The sequence below is a fragment of the Notothenia coriiceps genome, unplaced genomic scaffold (assembly GCF_000735185.1).
Source record: "Notothenia coriiceps isolate Sejong01 unplaced genomic scaffold, NC01 NC01_scaffold00001471, whole genome shotgun sequence".
In the NCBI taxonomy this organism is placed as follows: Eukaryota; Metazoa; Chordata; class Actinopteri; order Perciformes; family Nototheniidae; genus Notothenia; species Notothenia coriiceps.
In genome coordinates this window covers 103,835-126,163 of record NW_011334172.1, presented here as the reverse complement: position 1 = coordinate 126,163, position 22,329 = coordinate 103,835, and the positions used below count along the sequence as shown (strand labels likewise).

The 22,329-nt window shown below is 38.9% G+C and overlaps 1 protein-coding gene across 1 annotated transcript in view; it reads left to right on the top strand.

Annotated features, from left to right (window-relative positions):
• Positions 1 to 3,597, top strand: part of LOC104962294 (transmembrane protein 235-like) — a 23,477-nt gene extending 19,880 nt beyond the window's left edge. The window contains exon 4 of the mRNA XM_010790729.1: positions 2,820 to 3,597. Coding sequence (XP_010789031.1) covers positions 2,820 to 3,064 — 245 coding nt within the window. The 3' untranslated portion in view covers positions 3,065 to 3,597. The remainder of the gene's footprint in view (positions 1 to 2,819) is intronic.
• Positions 3,598 to 22,329: the final 18,732 nt, after the last annotated feature.

Below are 22,329 nucleotides of genomic sequence, written 5' to 3'. Positions count from 1 at the left end.
TTTTTCTTTTACCAGCTTTATTCACCTTGCAGGTGCAACTATGTGGCTTTTATCCTGGATAAAGTGTTTGAGTCATGGATGTTTAAAATGTAACTTCTTCATATTTGTCTAATATTATAGTAAAGGAAGTATGACACGCTGCGCTGTCAGTACGCTTGTCCATGTTTGTGATTGGTCGAATGCTCCAAATACCACCCCTTTCATGTGAACGCGCACCTAACTAGATAGGGCACGGCTGGCTTGAGCGATCCACTTGATAACGCACGTCGTAGGACCGCTTAGCGAGAGCGCATATGTTTTGGATTAGGCCAACCGGCTAACTCAAACATATCTAGGTTATGTTGAACCGGCTTCGTAGTACAGGCCTCTGATGGGTTTGTCCATTCACTGCAACTCTCCTTTTCTTGGAAGACAGGTTATCTTGTGTGGATACTAAGACTTGAAGGGCCTACACATTTAAAGGAATAATTAAGGAAAGCCCCTTTAAATCTTTAAGAGGTGATAATGGGCAGATTCTCTACCATATTTGGGCAGAGCAATGCTAGCTTTTTCCCTCTGTTTATAATCTTAATGTTATGCTTATATTCTTGCTCTTCATACTTGAAGGGCAAATATGAGAGCGATATCTCATTTGAATCCCTGCGGGAAAACGATATCTCGAGATTTCTGGATGTATAACACATGTAGTAATTTTGACAATAAAGCTGACTTTGACTTTGACAAGATGATACTATTCCTTTAAAGGCAATAAGCTCTGGTTTTATATCAGTGACTTTGACAAATTCATTAGAGCTTGCTGCCAAAACACAATCTAGCAAAGAGAGAAAATAAACAGTGATTTGGGGAAGCTAATTTCCCTCTGCCAATGATTGAAGATTATATATTTTTTAAATGAAAAACATGCAATGCCTCCAGTTACCTTCATTGATGTAGTTGAGTTTGAGAATCCAGGCTGAAGTCTGATGCATGCGCCCATACGAAGCGCTAATCAATGAGCAACTGAGTGTAAGACAGACAGTGTTCCTGAGTGTCTGTACAAATCGATGGAATTACTTCATTTGCTTCCAGCAGACTTCAATTACCACTGTAGTTTAACAACATCACGTTTAGTCTATGCCGATGCATGTATCCTTTATTTGACCCAGAAGTTCGTATTGAAATACAAGTTTTCCTTGGTACTTGTTAAGACTATGTGAAAAGAAATGGCAAGCTTTTTATATAATGGAGAATCCTGTATGCCTCCCAAAGCACTTTTCATGACATTTGTACTTGCTAACATTTCTTTATTTTTTCCCCTCTCTACCTTCCTACCAATTGCGCTTACATGCCAATTACGCACACTACAGGAGAGGCATTGAGAAACAAACTCAGTGTTGATTTTTTCTCTCCGATTGCTATAATTGCCCAGGGTTGATTGCAGCAGATGAGAGATGTGATCTGGCATCCATGGTGCCACATGTGAGCATAGTGGTGACTACTCAGTATCTATAAATGCTTGTTGGGTTGAATCTTATTGATTAGTTGTTTTGGAAAGCACAGCCATTTTTTTATCAAGACTCATAATTGTTCTGTTTGGTAACTTAAAGGTGGGGTATGTCATTTATTTCAGAAACACTTTTTGTTATATTCCATTGAATGCTCTTAACATCCCGATAGCAATGAGTATATTAAATGCTTTGACAATAAATACATTAAAAAAAAAGATCTGTGAAAGCCGTAGCGATGTAAAAAGCACGACCAATCATTTTAGCCGGCTCTGCTAAAATAAGTGGATGGCCTACCTGCCTGTCAGCCTTCCATCTGTGCACAAACTTATCTCGTGCCCTCATTGGTCATGTCGTTCGTGTGTGTTGGAGGAGGGGCTCTGTAAGGAAATGGCAGATTTTTTCCGGTTGTATATTTTCAAATTCTAGCGCACTCGAGCCGGTTTCTCCAAAATTACCTACCCCACCTTTAAGAGAAAAAGAAGAGTAAATGATCATAGCGATTGAAAATAAACCTGCCAAATAATTTGCACATCCATGAGAATCGTATTTCTTGAAGTGGCTTTAATCTTTAACTTTGAGATTCTACTTTTAATATGGCTTTTAATTTGGGTTAACTTTCAACTTTCATGTTTTACTGTATTTATTCTGTTTAGCTTTTATTTTTAAATTTTTATTTTATTTTTTAAATTGTTTTATTTTAACATATTTCAATTTCTTGTCAGCTTTAATGCACGGGCATTTCATTAGGATCACTGTAGATGTTTTATCTTGTTCTGTATTTATTTTAATATAGTTGTTATGTTTTCTGTAAAGCATTTTGGGATGCTTTGTGCATGAAAGGTGCTATACAAATACAATTTATTATTACTCTACACATAACATTTATTATTACTAATAGTTACTCATTAAGCTTTTTAAGTCTATATTATTTAACACCATCAATTGAGTCAAGTATGTTGGGAAAAGATGATTTACTTATTAATGCATTATCACCTAGGCGACACCATTGTAGAATCTCTGAGGTTGAATACATCATGAGGATGATGGTGATTGACGAGGCAGTTTAAGGGTCTTCATCATCATTACTCAAGATTGATCCATTTCCATGTTACAGGTGAGTTCAAATCTGTGAGGTTTTACTCGGGCTGCTCGATTATGGCAAAAATCATAATCTCGATTATTTGGGTCAATAATTGATATCACGATTATTAAAAACGATTATCCATTTACTTTGAAAACATCCATTTATTGAAAAAACTAGTTGCGATTAAAATACGATTAATTGAGCAGCGTTTTACTAATGGTTCCATCTGTTTGTCTCTGTGCACTCAGGTATTTGTACACTCTCTGGGGTCTGCATCTACATCAAATACTCAAACCTGGCCATGGAGGAGTTCCAGCGGATGGTGTCTCCAGAGAACCTCGCCCATGTGAACGTGTCCTTCGGCTGGTCCTTAGCAACAGCCTGGCTCTCCTACAGCCTGGAGGTGGCCACTGGCCTGCTGCTCCTGCTAGCTGCTCGAATCACTCAGATGAAGGGGCGCTTTGACTCTGGTGTAGCCATTGCCATGTTATAGATAGATGTTTTTAATGCTCATGTGCATTTTGCAACCAACAACATGGTTCTTTATTTATTTTTTGTATTGAAATGTATTGAACAAATTAAAAAGATAATTGTAATATCACCAGGGGGTCAAGGGAAGAGGCAACACAATGAAGATACAAGCTGGATTTGCATAATTACAACCATATTGATGCTGAAAAGGGGCGCAGTTTTCACTGCTCATTGTGAAGACAACCTGTCATCCTCTCTCTATTATTTTATGTCCATTGTGCCAGTCCAAAAGGATATTATAAATGTGTCCGCACAAACATAACAAAGAGGCTTACCTTTGAATGTTTCTTTGTAAGGTTTTTAAGTAATTTCCACCTTTTGTTGCTAGATTCCATTTGTATGCCCATGACACTGTAAACAGCAGAGTGTACGGGTCACACTGAATTCAGCTGGAGGTTTTCTGTGAGATGTGTCTTGAAATACGATTGTAAATCATAGAGGGCAGCTTCATCTACGATTCAAATGCAAACTCACTGCCCTGCAATATGAATACAAGTAAAAGGAGAATGAAGTTGTATTGGATCATTTCCTTTTTGACACTTGCTATATACATCTTTTGAGGGCAAGTTCAACACCTACTCTATACTTATACGGCTTTTAAATGGGCTATATCAGTGAATAAAGGTATTTCATTCAAGTGAACCAGACAATTCATCCACATACTGTAGGCTCAGGCACACAGCCAGGAATGGTATAGTTATGTTATGATAGAACAGCTGTTGCAGTGTTGATCCATGTGGTATATCCAATTTGCATATTACAGCTTTTGAAAAGCAGTTAGCGTTTAGTTGATGTACAATGTTGGCTTGTGACTTTTATTGAACATTTTAGTTTTTGCCTTCTGCTTAACAAACTTCCTACTGTATACCCATCTTACAGGTGAATGCATAAATAATGGAAGCAGGGCTGAAGATAAGTGCGCTTCTGAGGCTGCTGCAAGTTGTTTTCAGCCGTACTTAAAGTGGACCTATCATGCTATATTTGAATAATATAGTGTTGGACCATACCTATATAAGGCATATTTATACTTTTTATTTTTCAAAATACCAAACAGATCATGCATTTTTGCCATTCCTCATTTCGCTCAATTTAACCCTGTCTTTGCATGGGCTGATTCTGTGAGAACAGCACCATCTACAGGCCTGGCATAATGTACTACAGCGTCTCCAGCGCTTTCGAACGGCAATGTCCGTGGCTGTCTCCTCCTGATTGGTGGAGTTGGCCCAATAGCCGTAGCGTAGATTTGGGTACGGAGGAAAATAGAGAGGGTTGTGTTTTCTGACACTTGGAGAGTTCCCTGGAACACCGGGGACACATATTTATGTATAAAAGACATACAAAAGTGCATTTTGCATGATAGGTCACCTTTAATGTATGCACGTGTTGCTGCATGCTTTGCAGTAGTTAACAGCCAGATGTTGTATTAGTCTGTCTGTGCTGAATGAGACTTTTCTCTGCATACTGGAAGAAAAAAGAACAAATATAACTATATATATTATTGGTATTGATGTCAAATGTATTGTGTTGGTGTCATTTTCTATTTAATGCTATTAAATGTCAGTGACACACTCTGTAATTACATTGTACAACATGTCTTAAAGATTGTTTGTGTTTTGAGACAATTTAAAACATTGGATAGTATGCTTCTCCAGGCTCGTATGTGTGTTGTATGTGTTCTGTTCACAATTCAAGTGTGAGACAACCACTCTTGCAATTTCTCAAATACAGCACGGGTTTAATTGTGATTACCTGCCTCTGAATGTTAATGAATCACATCATGAGTAAGGCCAGAAAGAAAAGCAAGGTGGGGATATGAGGTGAAAAACAATATCATGGTAGTGCAAACAATCCAGACTCTAAAAAAGCATCGAAAATGCATCTGATGGGGAAATCCATTTAAAATGGTGAGAAACATGCATTGTTGTTTTCAAGGAAAACTCCATAGGGTATCATTAGATAATTATCCTCATCCAATACTTTGGCATACATAAACATCCCTGACATCCAGGCTTTAACATTAGTTTTTCATAGTATCTGAGTCTGCACATCGTGGCTTTCAAATGTTGAAGCAAATTATACAAGTAAAATGAGAAATCGTTTATCCATTGAACATGTTTGATAAGATCTACCACATGAGTGTTCCTGTTTCATAAAAATGAACACCTATCAACTACTAAGACATCTCAATTCAGCAGGTGTTTCTAGGATCAAAATATTTTAGATAAACTGCCTTTAACCCACTGTATGAGGAAAAGTGACTCATCAAAACATTTCAATTTTTCATTTTCAAAAGGCTCAGGGGAAAAATAAATGTAATCATACATGAACATATTGAGGTGATGCAGGCCATTATGTTAGGTGCACTTTCAACAGTTCGTGTTTTTAGTGATTTTTCATCACAATATGTGGACTAACTACTTTTAAATTAAACCTCATGGGGAAAAGCAGTGCTAATGTCTTTGCTCATGGCAGCGATGCTATTGCGTTAAAACTTGGTGTGCTTGTGTCTGCCTGGGAGTGATTTGCAACATGATTTAACGTGCCTCAGCCAGTGAATCAAAACTGAACGAGAAACATTGTGTCCACTCAGCTGTTTATTTGGCAGCGACCTGCCTTGTAATCCCGTCTCAGTTGGTACAGAGAGCAGAAAACTATAAAGGAAGGAGTAAAGCACCGTGGCTCATCTTGCAGTTCCCCTTTTTATATTAAGGCTGCTGAAATCCCATTAAACTTTAACGGAACATAATAATTCAATCCACTCTGGCAGAAGAACAAACTTGTTGCTAAGCCATCACTCTTAAGTTTCTGCCCCTGTCCTTGACAGAGTTCTGTAATTTTGACTTTGACAACCTCGAGGCTATCAGTTTTAAGAATTTATTGTGGAAGCACAACCCTGCTTCCATCAGACCTCCTCTTTTTCTTTTTTCCAACTTCTCCTTGGGCTGCACATTTTTAAACTCCCCAACAGGCAATCGCTCAATACAGTCATAAATCAATTCTCTGCCTTGTAATAAGGCTCTTTAATTTGCCTTTGGTTCAATGTTAAACTTTAAAAGAGCCTTTTGAACTCTATGTAATACCCAGCTTAATGAGGCAATTAGCTTCTCTGTGTGATTTTTCAAATACTTTTTATTCATTTTTAAGTGGCATTGCTTGAGCTCGCTTCAAGAAACCTCTGCGGGCCATTATACTGTAGCTTTTTCTCCATTTGTAGCTATGAGTTACTGTAATATAATATATATCATATCCTCCCTCTGAGTTCACTTACTGAACCCTTATGTGCATACAGTAGGTCTTTTACCACATTCAAAGCACAACTAATACTGTATGTAAAGGTAATAAACCATTTTATTTTCTGAAGCGATAATATCTGAAGGACGACTATTCTGATATCAGCCAGAGGGCTTACACTAAAAAACAGATGTAAAAAGTGAATGTATCACTGCACCAAGGGCAACAAACTTTCTACTGAATGGCGTACACAGTAAGATTTCGACCTTGTTGAGAGCAATGATATGAATAGAATAGAATAGAATTGGAGGGATGAAACCCCTCTTATTGGTCACACATGCAGAGCACACACACTTTTTGAGTGAATGAAAACATTTCAATGAAAACAATGAATGTATGTAGTGAAGAAGGATATCAAATTAATTGGCCATTTTAGTTTTTTTTTTCAGCAAACCTGATATTATGTTTAACCGGCTTTTGTTAGGGATTGTGTCACATACATTATTCATGATGTGCTCATTTGTGTGTGTGTGTGTGTGTGTGTGTGTGTGTGTGTGTGTGTGTGTGTGTGTGTGTGTGTGTGTGTGTGTGTGTGTGTGTGTGTGTGTGTGATGTCTGAGGATTGAGTGGTCTCATAAACCGAAGAGGGACAGGAAACGTGTGTAAGATGTGTTCTCTCTTACCTGGGAGCCACTTGGAAAGTTAATTAAACCTGTCCCTTGCTCAGTGAGCACCACTAGTAATGGGATCATTCTAGAAAGTGAAGATCAGTGTGTCTCATGTTCATTTATTTCCTGGGATGAATTGGTGGAATAGCTCACACAAGGATACATTCGTAAATCATGACGCACAGTCGCGGTACTACATCACAGAGAGGAAATGTCAAGAAGAGTGGACTGACAAGATTTGAGACCCAAGACTTGACAGAACTTAAAGCATGTGATTAATAAAAGGATTTCAAAAAAATACCTAAGCTATTGTTACCAGAAGAATCCATGAGCACTAAAAGTTACATAATGTCAGCCAGACCTCCTATATGTAGCCCGCCCAATCACATTTTTCATATATTTCATTATCATGCCTTGAGTAAAATCATGAAGAGACCAATATGTATATTTGTTATTCACCTTTTGTTGGGAAGGCTTTATGTCATGTTTTAGTTGCATCACACACAACCTGTTATAGAGCATGTACCTGATTTCAATCATTGATATTTATACAGTTCTGGATTTTATTTATTGTATTGATTGATTTGTTCTCAGATTACTAAGAATTATCAACATCTTTACAGCCATACTTTGTGCCCAAAATGAACAGAAACAGTGTTTTTTCTCTGCCCTAATATTCTTTCAATTACTCGTTTTGAATTTGTAACTATGATACTGTGCCAGATATTGTGTACTATTCATACACTCATATGCCTTTGACCACCAGAAACAATATAATATATACTGTAAGTTCAATTTAAAAATCATTAAAACAACTGTGTTTCAGCTACAAAAAAAAAGAAATCTAACAACTTGTTTCAATGTTTTATCATAATCACCATCATTCAGAAACCTGCATGATGTGTATCTTGATTTATATAGTATTGCACACCACTCAACTGAGAAAAAGGACAGCTGGTAAACCTCTTTAGTGGGTCTGGACATTTGCAACGATAAATCAAATAATGTCTCTACATAAAGATGTGAACACATATTGTAAACAGTGTGAAATTAGATCCAAAGAGGAGTGGACAGAAGGGATATGAAGGGATGAATCACATGTTCTCCTCTCTGAGTAGTAAAGTGCCACTTCCTGTTGATAAAAGCAGCACAACACTGTGAGCTGCCTATAACCCAGGGGAGAGGGATTTGGAGAGAGAGGTGTGTGAGCGGGACACAAATGGCTTTATCTTTCCCTTCGCCTTTGTAACCTTCTCTCCTTCCCACTCTGTATTACTGGGTTTATTTCAGTGGACAATGATGAAGTGTTTCTGTGGAAGCCTAATGTTTTGTTATCTCAGCTGTGCAGATTCCTTCTTATGCGCTTCCAAATGACCGGGAACCACAGTCCATGTGAGGCGAAAAAGGTCAATGAAACCCACAAATAATGCAAATAGGGCCAGAAGTAAATTGTCAGTGAGAAACTGTCATCATGTCTGCCTGCCTTGAAATAACACAGAGGGTGGATGTTGCAGCTGTATTGGCTTCATGCCTTCAGGAGACATGGTAACCCAATAAACCATGACACATGGCTGCTAATCTAATTCAAGAAACCACCTGAATCCTTATGACATTCTCCGCTTAAGCTTATACGACCCAACAAAGCCAAAAAAAAATGTTATTTCTCTATATGTGGATTTAGAGGCTATATGTCGAAGCATTCCCTGAAGCCCCTGAAATAAACAGTGCAGACTGCAGTGCTGTTATGAAAACACAGTGTGTTGCAAAGGACTCTGCAGTGAAAATGATAAATAAAGAAAATGCAAGATAACAAAGCAAAGAAAAATTGGACTTAAAATGATAGATTTCCCCATTTTGAATAGCTGTAAAAAATTCATAAAAGATCCTCCTTCGGCGCCAGAATCCTTTACTCCCTAGTTTGATTGATAATTTAAAAAAAAGAAAAGCTACAAAATCGCAAGCAGCAAATAGGAAAACAGTAACAATTTGCCTATTTACACCTACAGCAGACAGAGGGCAACATTAGCTATCATTTGGAGTTTCCGGCAACCTAACAATGTCCAATTTCCCCCCCCCCGAGGGATATCCCAATCTTTAAGCATCTAAATGCTCGACATATTTAACCCGGAAGATGTGTTTTCTTTTTCTGCCATTTGGTGCAGGTAAGAATTGTGCAGAGGTTTCTGAAAAAAGAAAACCCTGCCTGTTCGGAAACCAAAAACCAAAACAATGAGCGGAAAGAGGCTAAACAGGTACATGAAGGGATTCCTTTAACATTGATCTAAGCATCTTACAAATGAACAAATCAATACTGACTCAATCTGACCTGCCAATGGAAGAAACAGGGTTCACCAAAGCCTTTAGGGTGTTTAAACTATGGACCATGAATGTCTAAAATCCATTTCAAGGGACCAAAGTGTTGCAACAAACAGACAAACATTGCCATAGTCATGCTTATACAGTATCAGGGTAGACGACATTTAGTAAATACAAAAAAATCATATCAACTATAGTAATGAAATGTCTGAAGTGCCAATTAATGGACTTATTGTGTAATGAACACAGTGGTAAATGTGCCCCAATGGTTTATTTGTGCTAAACAGCAGCTAACACAACCTTTATCACAAACTAATTAGGAATGCAGCAAGCCTCTAGGTGAGCAATTAATCATTCAGATACACACACAATGTAATCAACAGTCAAATTGATCCAACCACCTTCCTCCTGGACTCACTGTGGTTAGGTTGTATCCCATAATCCACTAGGTGTCAGCATTTGCCTGTCATCTCATGTCACCCAGAACAGACTGGCCACATATAGTGTAATGTATTTTTTCAACTGAACACACACTTAAATCACTCTTTTGCGGTCATAGTGTTTAGGATGTTTCCTTGGTTTTGTTACAGTAGAATAAGTAACACAGATGTATCTTCCAACTCTTATTAAGAGAATGGTTCTGTGCCGGCTGCATCTTCATTGAGTTTCCTGCAGTAGAAACATATGCAAACACTTTTTTTTATCTTTGAAATAGTAATCTTTGCATAAATGATGACTTCCTTAAGTTTGGCATTTTGCATCTAGAGCAAGTTCCCTGAATCCAGCACACTTTTACTGGATGCAGAGGCTTTTGAATTGTCTACTTCCTAATCTAAACCCTCTCCGTACACCCGCACACTACCTCTCAATGTTTATTGGCCTGCCATAGAATGGACCTTTTGGGGAATTAGCATGAAATCTGTCGCGATTGAACGGACATGTCTTAAAGGTTAAGATTTTTCCTGCAGAGGCATAAAGTTAAAATTGTCTGTTGGCATTTGTGTGGAAGCCGTATACGCCCATAAGTTGTACAGTTGGAGGAAAATTCCTTTGTTTAGTATTTGGAATGGCTTTTTGACCCATTTTTGATCTCTTCATGTGGGTGCAGAACAACGGCCCACATTATGTTGTTTTTTTCTGTATGTGGGACTGAACAATATCTTCTCTGAAATCTGCTATGAGTTAAAAAACTCAAATTGTAAACAAACAAACAATCATACAGTGTTTCCAAGGATAGAACATGTTCCCGTTTACACAGCGTGTCTGATGAGAAAAACAAACAGTGCTGTGGGATGGTTTCATTGTGCCCTTTACACTTTGAATCCACTCTGCCCTGAGAGAGCTTTTCCTCCCACTGCAATTCAGCAAAGATGCCCTGAACTCCACATGTAAAGGTCATGCCACTGCTTCTCTTGGGGGACAAGGTCAACCAAGCTGGAAATGGCAGTTTGATGACATGGTCACAGAATGTATTCAAATCTGCACGCAGTCATGTTGTTGTATAATAAAGAAATATGAATATCAAAACATTTAAAATGTCTTTATTGACACATATGTCCCATCTGCTCTTATTTACGTCTTATTTTCCTTCCTCTTCCAGGAAACAGAGTTAGCCTGACCTTAATTTTACAATTTCCTTGTCCTTAGAGCAGCATTCTTTGGCACTGAAACAGCGAGCTAGGATGGTTAATCAGTAGAATACAGGTTAATGGGTAAAGGTTACCTCAGGCTATGCACACATAACTACCAATCCGTCACTGACTCACGTTTCTTTTCAGTCAATGGGCTTGGTTACAAATGCATGCTCTCACAGATCCCATTATTACGTTTAAAGTCAATGATTAACCCTTTGAATTTAGGGTTGGATCATGACATCTGGTGAAACTGCAGTTTCACAACAAAGCCGTTAGTAGTGGGGTAGATATATATATAAACTGTGAAGCTTATGTATCAAGCTATAAACAATTATCCAATATGACTTAGCCTAAGTAAGATCGGGAATTACTACGACTAATTTTTCAGTTTTTATAATAACTATACATACCTTCAGATCCAGAAACAAAGAGCATGTGATCTGTTATTCAGTAGTTTATGAACTAGTTCAAATAAGCTTGTTCCAGAATACCTTTTTACAACTTTGAACTACTTTCCATAAAGGTAAAAAATAGAACATTCAAATCAAATCCTCCTTTCTCTAAAACGGCATCCTCACTGTGGAACGTCTCTTTAAATAAAAGCCTTTTCCTGAAAAGGTCCCTGTTTCTGAATTTCTATTTTCTATTTTTCTTTTCATTGATAGACTTAGCCCATTAGACCCCTCAATGCTGCAGCAAAAACTCTTCTTGAAACTGTTGACAAAGTGAAGCAGGTTTTTAAACAATATTCTTCTCACAGTTTGAGCTGTCATCCTGTCAAAGTAAAGTTTTTGATCTTTAGACACAGGACATATTTTGATGGCATTTTATTGCTATTTTGAGCTCCGGGAGAGGTACAGACAACTATGTCAACATGATAGAGAGAGAGAGAGACAGAGCAGCACTTCCTCACACAGTGCCCAACTTTTGAACCTGTTCGGAAATAATTCTTCCCAAAACTCAATCATATGCATCCTCAATTATTTAAAAATGAAAATGAAAAACTAAAAATACTTCTCGGGGAATATAAAGAGAGCTGCATTGTGGCAGGACAGTTTGTCTCTGCCTGCTACAGTCTGAGGGAACCGGAATGAGCAGATACACCAGGTATCACATCTTAAGTATATATATCATATTCTATTTTGTATTCATGTATTATATGAATGAAATGAATCTGTATTCCTTGTAAAAAAAANGTCCCGACCCTGCCCCCTCCCAGACAGAAGAGTGACCTTAGCTCGGGATACTTTTCTGTCACAATTTAAACTGCGCCGCTCCTTATACCCTCTACAATTTTACGACTATCCCGAGACAACCATAAACTTTTTATTTTTCAGTATCTTAGTGCGAAATAGCTATCCAGCCATGTGATACAGACCCGTCTTCGCGCGGTGATCATTCCCCCTGTTTTGTTTTTTTTGTTTTTTTTAGCGAATATAAAAATTGTTTTTCTTTTTCCCCTCACACACACTCCCCACGCGCCTGTTATATTATTTTTTTGTTTGGTCCGAAAGTTTTTTTAATTGTTTTTTGCAGATTTATTAAGTCTGTTTTTTGTTTCTTCTAAAGTTGGTCTGAGGTTTTTTTTTGGTGCAATCTTGATTTCCCCAAAAAAAAACGTCGGTGTTTACCCATATTTTTCAATATATCTGTTTTTTTTTTTGTTCTTTTGTCGGGTTGTTTCTCTGTTTTGCAGTCGCGCTGGATACCGCCGACGGATGTACAACTTCTTGTTCGCCCAAGTTTTTGCTTTCCCCCCCTGCGTGGTGAGTTCAGTTAATATAGATGAAAGTTTTTTTATTTTTATTTTTTAGTGGGTTTGGGGGGGGTTTTTTTCTGTTTTTTTGACCCCCTGGGTGCGAGTTTTGTTTTTTTCCTGTTCTGTATCGGGTTTAGGTTTTTTGGGGAGCTTTACCTGTGTTTCCTCTGATGTTGTATGTATTTATTGGAATGTTATATCATGACATTGTACCTGTCCGAGTTCTAGAAGGTCGATCTCATATGCTATGTGTTTAGTTGTGGGGTTCCATCATGATGCTTTGCCATGGTTGTCCTGGTTGTAAAACAGATAAAAATTTTTATCATTCCAAGTCTAACTACTATCATCTTTACCTTTTAATACTAAGGTAGTAGTATAGAAGAAATCCACGTTACCCCGACTACCCTATTAACATCAGTGATTAACCGTCCTCCGAGAATATATGATCGAACCAGTGGTGTATGTGTGCCTACTCGGTTGTACTCCGATGACCAGGTATTGATACTCCACATGTGTCGGTGTCGTATAGTCAGGTATATACGTGTAAGGTGTCTCCATGTCAGTACCCCTGGAGAGAATAGTTCTTGTACCCACAGGTAGATAAACTCCTTGGTCCACGACCGGCAAGCTTTTATGTGCACGGAGAGAGTACTAAGTTACTACCACAGTCAGGGTAGAATTTGTTGAGTATGCGAGAAACTTGAGGGAATAATTGAGTGGATCTTTCTCTTTACATGCAAAATATCAACATTAATTGAGTCGACAACACTCAAGTTATAAAATTAATCGAATACTCAATTTCCCATGGATAGGAATGTCGTTCTATAGATCAACATCACACAAATAGAGTCATCGCAACATTATGAAATCTCATAGAACTACACTGTAATTTCTGCTGTTTTAGTAAATTTACTACTACGATGTAGAAACTAAGGGGGTAAACATGTCGGTTATCATCCTCAGGTGAGATACTCGGAGACTTTACGATTGTGCAATTGACGAGAGTCGGAGAGGTACCGATCTGCCTATTACGTGCTCCAAAGGGTTCTTTACTTGCGTAGTCGTTTCCGGCGATCTCAGTCCGACATTTAGAACGCTAAAGTTTTTCTACCTCGTACTTACTACCCGAGTCATAGACAACGTAACATCAAGATACAACACGAGATTACAACAGATTTACGTAATTGAACATAGCAATTACATACAAAGCAATATGAGTACGAGCATATGATGGGCCTACAGGAAGATGTTTTATTTTGAGTTTATTTCTTATAGAGAATCCAAAAACAATCAGTAGGATATAAGTATACCAAGACAACGTGACACACAATATGGTTGTGGATTCTGACAACACTGATTTTTTTGTATTCTGTACTTTGAAAAAGAAGATTATTATTTCTTATTATTTAGCGTCACAGTAATACTCTATCCGCGGATATGTTTGACCGACCTTTGTTGTCACCCGAGCGGCCATGTTTTGGTCGGTGTAATGATTTTGAGTTCTGGTTTAACGATGGAGTATGTACTATGCTGCTGCGTCTACTCTCTGTAATATGTTCTGTCGTCACGCTCCTATATACCTAGATATAGTTAGTCTTTTTAATATTCATTTTCTGTCCACTATATAAGTCGATCACTGAACATCTATTGCGTACGTCGCCCACCTTATATCGTCCCTCACACTTCTTCTTGCACATACCTCCGCTAACTTCCTGACCAATTCTTCTGCATACAGACCTCCAAACGTCCGACATACAGTCGACAACTCACTCTCCAGGATCTCCGCAGTGCCAGCCGTTCTCGGCTAAATAAATATGACTTCGAGGTATACTAGGGGAAGAGCCGACAATTTGCGAAACGATTCCTCCACACACGTCACTAGAGACGCCAAGAGTCCTCGTAGATTGCCTATCTGACTGGTCCCGACAGAACAAGAGGTAGTAGAGAGAGCGTATAGTAATCAATATCTAGGTATATCAACCGATTTGCTGCGTCCATTGGTAGCATCGTGAGGGATAAGTATTAGCAAACTATTCACTAAGTGCTGATGTAGTGAGCGTAGTATAATGCGCTCTACATATGTCAGCACACCAAACGATTGACTCGAGTCACGTTAGTAGTGTCTATATGTCCATGACACTTATCTCTATGTTCGAGTCATTCTGACGACGTTGTTACGCTCAGGCTCATCTTAGATTTTGAGAGATTGCTCATTTAGAGATCTGTCTGAAAAGATTGATGTAATCATTTACATGGTCTAAATCGTTTCTCCGATGGGACAAGTAGACATCTAGGGGACCTTCCATAAGCTTCTTGGGGACCGAGAAACTACTCTTGTATCACGGGTCTGCTATGCCTTGATTTCTCGGAGTATATAGACTGAAAGAAGCCCGTATAACGGGGTTATTAAGGATTTTCAGCTACAAATGCATACTCTCCAAGACGACGTATTAATTATACCTAGGACGTTTCCGTTATTTGTTAGAACTGGTTCAAGTGTCGGTGTACGAGCTAAGCTTTAATATCCCGGAGATTTACGCACGCTTTCTTTGGAAACAAACCCGCGTAACTGTAGGTTGTGCGATCGTGTTCATATTCGGAGCGGGTAGTGACTGACTTATAGTAGATTGTCTAATAAATTTACTCATACTTAACTGGATCATGTGTACATGATATAACATATAAAAAGTCCTATATTGTACTCTAGCAACATAATTAATACATGAACCGGATGCTCTCAGAGAGAAATCCGTCTCTTTTTCAAGCGAGTAGAAAATGGATTATCTTGAGAAATGTGTTCCGAATTAGGAAATTAAACTAAGGAGATGAGACTCATGAAAGAACTGGTAGGGTATCTATTTGTGTCGAGTCTCCGTAAGGGGCGCGGGGCGTAGTTAGAACAGAGCTGTTACGAGATTCTTCACAGAACGCGCCTAAGACTCAATTGAAAACAATTATATCTCACGATAAAGAATAATTAGCGACATTTACTTCATGTCATCGCGATTACGTCGGTGTAGAGACCATGCGAATTTGTGGAATATAGACATATATCCACGCACATAGCATGTGTCAATCGTAATCATAGAAATCATCCTTTCCCTATAGATCAAATCTCTCGAGATTAGTAGGCACATAATTAGTTGAATAGTAGAAATATAGTTCAGCTGTCTCTCTCCCTCTATCTCGTCTTCTGGGACGAGGCCTCAGCAGACACCAGTTAGACTTAAATACCACTTTGCTAGGTATAGTCAAAAAAAGCCAGGTGTGTGTCACCAGATCACGGTGTTGAAACATAGAATGTTCTAGATATCACGACATACGAAAGAAATGTCTTGCCCAGTGAGTCGCTATATTCGCAGCGTTCAGGTAATAGTTTGTACCGTAGGAGTTATACGCGTTTTACTTTATACTTATCTCTAGATTTTGTCACTATATTTAATGTCGATTGTCCACACGCAGGGGGGGGGGGGAGGAGGGACCAGAAATTTGTTTACGAAGGAAGGGTCTAGGTCTTAATGAAGAATAGTATCCAGACGGACGATTATTATCAACGCAAATATTTCCATTACATTCGTAGTTTGCGATTCCAGAGAGCTGATGGCGACCCGGACATCTGCTCGGAGTAATTTGACGTCTCTCCTGACGCAAGGTTGTGAGCGAATGTCCCAGCGATTAACACTCCTTGAGGACTCCTAGTACGACTGGTCTAAAGTCCTCGCAAATTCGGCGAGTCTCATTAGGACACTCGTTGTACTTCTCGACGTTCTCGGGACACGTCGCCGTCTGACATCGTTGCCTCGCCGATTGCAGACTATCACAATAGATGTGTGACACCCTCTTAAGTTTCCAGATTACGGTCTCGACTGACTTGTTTTACACCAAAGGTTTTCGGAGTAGATCATTACTAAGAAGTAAACCCGCATTGTATATACCCGAAGCAGGTCCTACGTACGGGTGGGACAAGAAAAACAAAGACATTACGTGGTGTAAATTAAGCCTCTAAATTGAGTAGAATCGAGTCGATGGACTTACGCGTCGCCGTCATGCACAAGCTTGACTAAGACGTATTTATTCGTCGAAAAAGACTGCTATGGCAGGATATGCTGAAAAAAGTTTGATACTTAACTACATCCACTGAGTGTGGTCAATTCGTTTCGTATATAAATGGGGACTATCTCCTGTAACTAATTTTTGTTCCCAACTAATGTGTCGAATTTTGCCCCCTACCGTTTATACTATTTTTAGGTTAGTTTAGAGACTACACAATAATATGTATAACGGTTATCCTGGAAGATGTTTAGAACCTCGGAATTGGCCCATATTTTTAGTTCTGTAAGGGGTATGTGTGTGACTGTGTGCAAAGAACTATCTCCTAAAGTCTCGCAGGGCTGATTTTTTTAATGATATGTATAAACGTTATAGAAATATAGTATCTGCATTAAGGGTATAAATGAATACTAGATATGACACGGATAAGGCTCATATTACCTATAGAGAACGCAAAGATGTTAAAATAAACCAGTGACACATCGTGATTAATATATGTTCCCTTTTTACACCTCTATACTTTTTACCCTTATATGGACGTAAATAAAGCTATGCAACATGTAAGAAACAGGTCGTAAGATCACTTCTAACAACGATCGTCAACCGCGAGCGTACGGACTCGCTGGAAGTCCTCATACATTATACCGCTCGATGTCCACCTTCCGTACTTATATTACCAGTTCGGTCGTATAAATACGTTTTATGTAGTATCAGACCTCTAGGAAGGATGAAGGAGGGGACGATCTCTCCTCAAGACTCTAAGTGGGGAGAGTAGTATTGATGCTTATATGTAGACTATTAGAGAGTAACAGTAGAGAGACGAGTTCTAGTTCGCAACGTACATTTTCACACGTCTATACCGCTTACGCGTCCCCCTCCGCGGTACTCACTCCATTCGTTAGTTCGCCTCCTACCTGGCTATACGGACGCCATGCGTAGTCCTGTAGGCGTATGAGAGATACTAATGTTGTTATGTGTTAGATTGTAAATCTGCTATTGTCAGTCTCGTTAGCGACTATCCTTATTGGGATAATTATGTATGAGATAGAAAGATGTGACTGTTTAATACATACATTAAGGAAAAGAGACACCGAAGAAATGACAACAAATGGTAAATATAGCATTCGTTTGGTCAAAATATGTACGACGTAAGCAAGACTAAACCACGTGGAGTAATGGCACTCGTGTAGTAACTTGAGGGTTTGGAGCAACCACTAAAATGTTGTATTTGCACTGACACTGATTATGTTTATTCTAACCAGATTCTAATTTAATTTAGCCTGCTCGATTTCAATTAATCTATCTAAAAAATTATCGGAAAATTTAACAACAGCATACGGATATTATGATTCCCCGAAATTGCGGAGTGGTCCAATAAGCCTAAATTATGATTTGATAAAGCTCATTCATCATGACGAACTTTCTGGTACTGACCTTGGGACCACACTTGGTTTCGACTGACAACTCAGCTTTAACTGTCAGTGGTACGAGACGTTTTCCTACTCAGTTATGGTAGTAACAAAACGTACAATTTTCACGGTACACAAGCAGGACTCTTTGATTACCAATTAGACTTAGCGCGACTCCGAATCCAATGAAGAAGTAAGTGGTTAAGGATGACTTTCGGGCTCGTTACTCAGCGGACCAAGGGAAGGACAGTACATAGTGGCAGTGCATGGGTTATGCTAAATACCATCTACAGCCCTGGCATATGTACTACAGCGTCTCCAGCGCTTTCGAACATCAATGTCCGTGGCTGTCTCCTCCTGATTGGTGGAGTTGGCCCAATAGCCGTAGCGCCACTTCTGTGACGTCACAGAAGTGTTCAAATCTGTATCAGTCTGTATCAGATCCGTTGCAGCCCCTTTTAAGAGATTTGGGTATGGAGGAAAATAGAGAGGGTTGTGTTTTCTGACACTTGGTGAGTTCCCCGGAACACCGGGGACACATATTCATGTATAAAAGATGTACAAAAGTGCATTTTGCATGATAGGTCCCCTTTAAGTTACCAATATAGGAGCTTGTTTTCTGTTAAACTTATAGAAAACAAGCTCTGGTAAAATTATAGTGATATATAAACAACTTAATTATACCACAATGTTTGTTTAATATAAAGAATCTGTATTTGCTTCCTTGTAAATGTTGTGTACACCAGTGGAGTGCAAGGCAAGTTCTGAATGGTTTTCTTAAACTTGTTTGTTATTGTGCATTTGACCAGAGGCCTGTACTAAAAAGCCGGATTTTCGCTTAGCGGGCTAACTTCAGGGAAAACTCTGGGTTTCCGGTCCTACAACGCTGGTTCTCTTCTTACCGGGCTAGATCTCCATGGTAACTTATGCTGAACGTCAAACCTGCTCCAGGATAAGAGATCAACTCAGTGAAAGCACCTTCTGCTGACCAATCAGAGCTCAGTGTACGGATATGAATGGTGAAACGTAAAAAAAATGGCCGATGTAATAAGGACAGTTCAATGTTGATAGTTTTTACATCTGTTGGGTTCGTTGTTTTTCAGAATCATAATACTTTGTTTATCCTGGAGGAAATTGTGTTTTGTTCGTATACAATGATTAAAAGAAAACAGAATATACATATAAATAAAACATAACAGGCAAAAGAAAGAATGTGCATTAAAAAGATCAATTAGATACATATATTTGTATTAACAAATGAAAATAATCCAGTAAATGTTCAAATCAAATACATTTTGATGAAAAATATGTAGGTGCATATTGTCCTACAATATATATCACGTATATAATAATATATACAGTGTTTTTTTAATAGGATAATAATATTGAATTGCACAGTGTGAACGGGTTTGGCTTTTGATGGTGGAATAAGTCCTAGTTCCAGTGTATTGACTTTGAGTTCTCAACGCTCTGAGGGAGGAGTTAAACAGTGTGATGGCCACAGGCAGGAACTACTTCCTGCAGGGCATCTTGGTGGAATAAGTATTGCACTGAAGCCACTCCTGTGCCAGACCTGCCTGTCATGGAGTGGGTGGGAGACATTTTCCAGGAAGACCTGTATCTTGAGTCTCCGACACTGCTGTTCAACTCAACTTCCACAACATCACTGGCCTTGCAAATAAGTTTGTTGATTAATTATAACGGAGAGAGTCCCATCAACCCCCCCTGGTAATTGGTGCCATGTTTGTGTATGTGCATATACCTCATGGCTTTGTGACTGAAGTGTGCACTGGTGTGAAAAGGATTTACATCACTGTGTGAAGAAGGTCTGAAGCAGAAAGACAGTTAGGTACATCTCGTCCAAAGGTCCGTCTACCACTTTGGCTACTGTTGCTCTGTCACAGTTATCTCTCTCTCACACACACACACACACACACACACACACACACACACACACACACACACACACACACACACTGCTCGCTCCGTTGCGTCCCTGGCCCCAGAATGTTGTGTGCTGCTGCTCACATCCAGAGAAGCATTGGGCCGTAAACACACACACAAACACAATCACATGCGCAATGATTTATGGCCTCCAATACAGTCAATAAGAGCCATGGCCAAGAGGAAGGACTTGCTAGTAGGACACACACACAACAACAACAAAAAACACACACACACTCACACACACACACACACATGTTGTCCATTAGCTAAGTGTACTGGAGAAAGCATCTCAGCACATTGGTTCACTTTATAAGTTTCCTGTTTAATGCCACTGCTGCCTCTGCTGCCTCATGTGAAGTGTAAAGGTGTATTTAACCTTTGTAAAACTCACAAGATGACATGTGGATCGGTATGTAATTACCATGAAACCAGCAGTGTGTGAACTTTGATTGACACAAATGGTGTAAAAAAATGACACCATGGACCTTACTCTATAAATCAAAAATACATGTGTCATAAACCCAAGGCTGAAATCAGCATGACCTACTTATTCTGGTGGAGGAGCTATATTCAATTTTTGACAATTCTAAATTGCCACGGAACGGTATTACTTCGTCATACAATGTCTCGTAATGTTCCGCTATGGTCCTCGTGACAAACATTCCGCCATCGACAATGTCAGTGAGGGTCAGCGTGCAGCCCAATATGTTTGCATTAATTTATCTGTTTGCAGAGGCACGTGGAAATCATGTAAAGGCCGATAACTAGCACAGTGTGAACTTGTGTTGAAAGAATTAAATATAGCTTACCTTCACTCACATTCTAGCACTTCAGTCCAGACTTTATAAAGACAAAACAGGCTTGGGTGAAGCCTACAGTTCACATAACCCAATGTTGTCATTAATCATAATGCCAATCAGTCATATCAGTGGAAAAAGGTGTATAATTGATATGTATAACTGGTTCTGTCCAACACTTTGGTTCAGATCGATAAGTCTTTCAAAATATGTGTCCTTATGACTGGTGATCAACTAAATATTTGTCTGGCAACACCAGGACATTTTTTGGGTTGCTCTAGTATTTTTGGTTTATAACCAAATACCTGAAAAGGTTATGCTTTTTATGGTTTAAATAGTGTTTGGTGGGGAAAATAGCATGCTAAGATATTAAACTCAGAGTTTTAGCATGGTAAATATTACACAAAAGTACCTAAATAAAACCCAACATGTTTATTGTTAATTGATAGCCTTTTAATGATTTAAGCTGAAGTTAGCCGTAGCTCAAAGTACTAAAAACAGCCTCACAGATCTGCTGATATGGCTGTAGTCATTGGTAAGGCTTAACATGTCCTGTCAACATGGTTCTTCTATTTGTGTTATAATATACATGCTTTCCACTAACCAGACATTTGGTATCTTTTCAACTTGTGAATACATGGACAAAAATGGCAAAATCCTTCTTTTTTTTGGATTATATCATTTTGTGGGTTTGAATAGTACTACTGACATGCTAGATTTAATCATTTCAAAAAAGACCTACTTATTATCCTTCACATCCTCCAATAGAAAGCAAATTACCCTTTTACCTGACCTTCTTTTCTATCCCATATTCTCTTCCCCAGTCGTTATGTCTCCTTTTCCTTCTTCTTATGCTTTCTTTTTCGAGTATCCACTTCTCCTCCCATTTTCTCTCACTGGCTTTTGTATGCCTAATAAACACAGCAGTGTCTCTTAGCTTGAAAATCAACTTTTTTTTTGGGAGCAACACAAGCTGTGCTTTCACATAAAACAACAGTCAATTAGACTTAAGACGCTGAGTCTCTTCCTGGGCCATAAAACATGGTTAACAATGTGCAAACTAAAAACAAGAAGCAAACACACTCTTCGTCCACAGTCGTTTAACCTTTTCGTTTCAGGGCCTCTCTGAGAACTTTTTATAGTATTTTCTTGGTTTCCATTGCAGTGGATGTTTATGGCTTCTATATTATAACGTGCTTACCAGAGTTGGGTGCGTCGACAGGGTGGGGGGGGGTGCTAGTGGACCAATTTGCTGCTCTAGGCACGATTTTAACTGGCGCCCCCCCCTACATGTAAAAGACAGAACCACTTAGGCCTCCGTCAGTGGTCTTGACCAGTTTGCATTTATAAAGAATGCACAAATATGTGTAATCGTTTATGTCAGATTTACTAAGTAAATACATGTGTTCCTGCTCA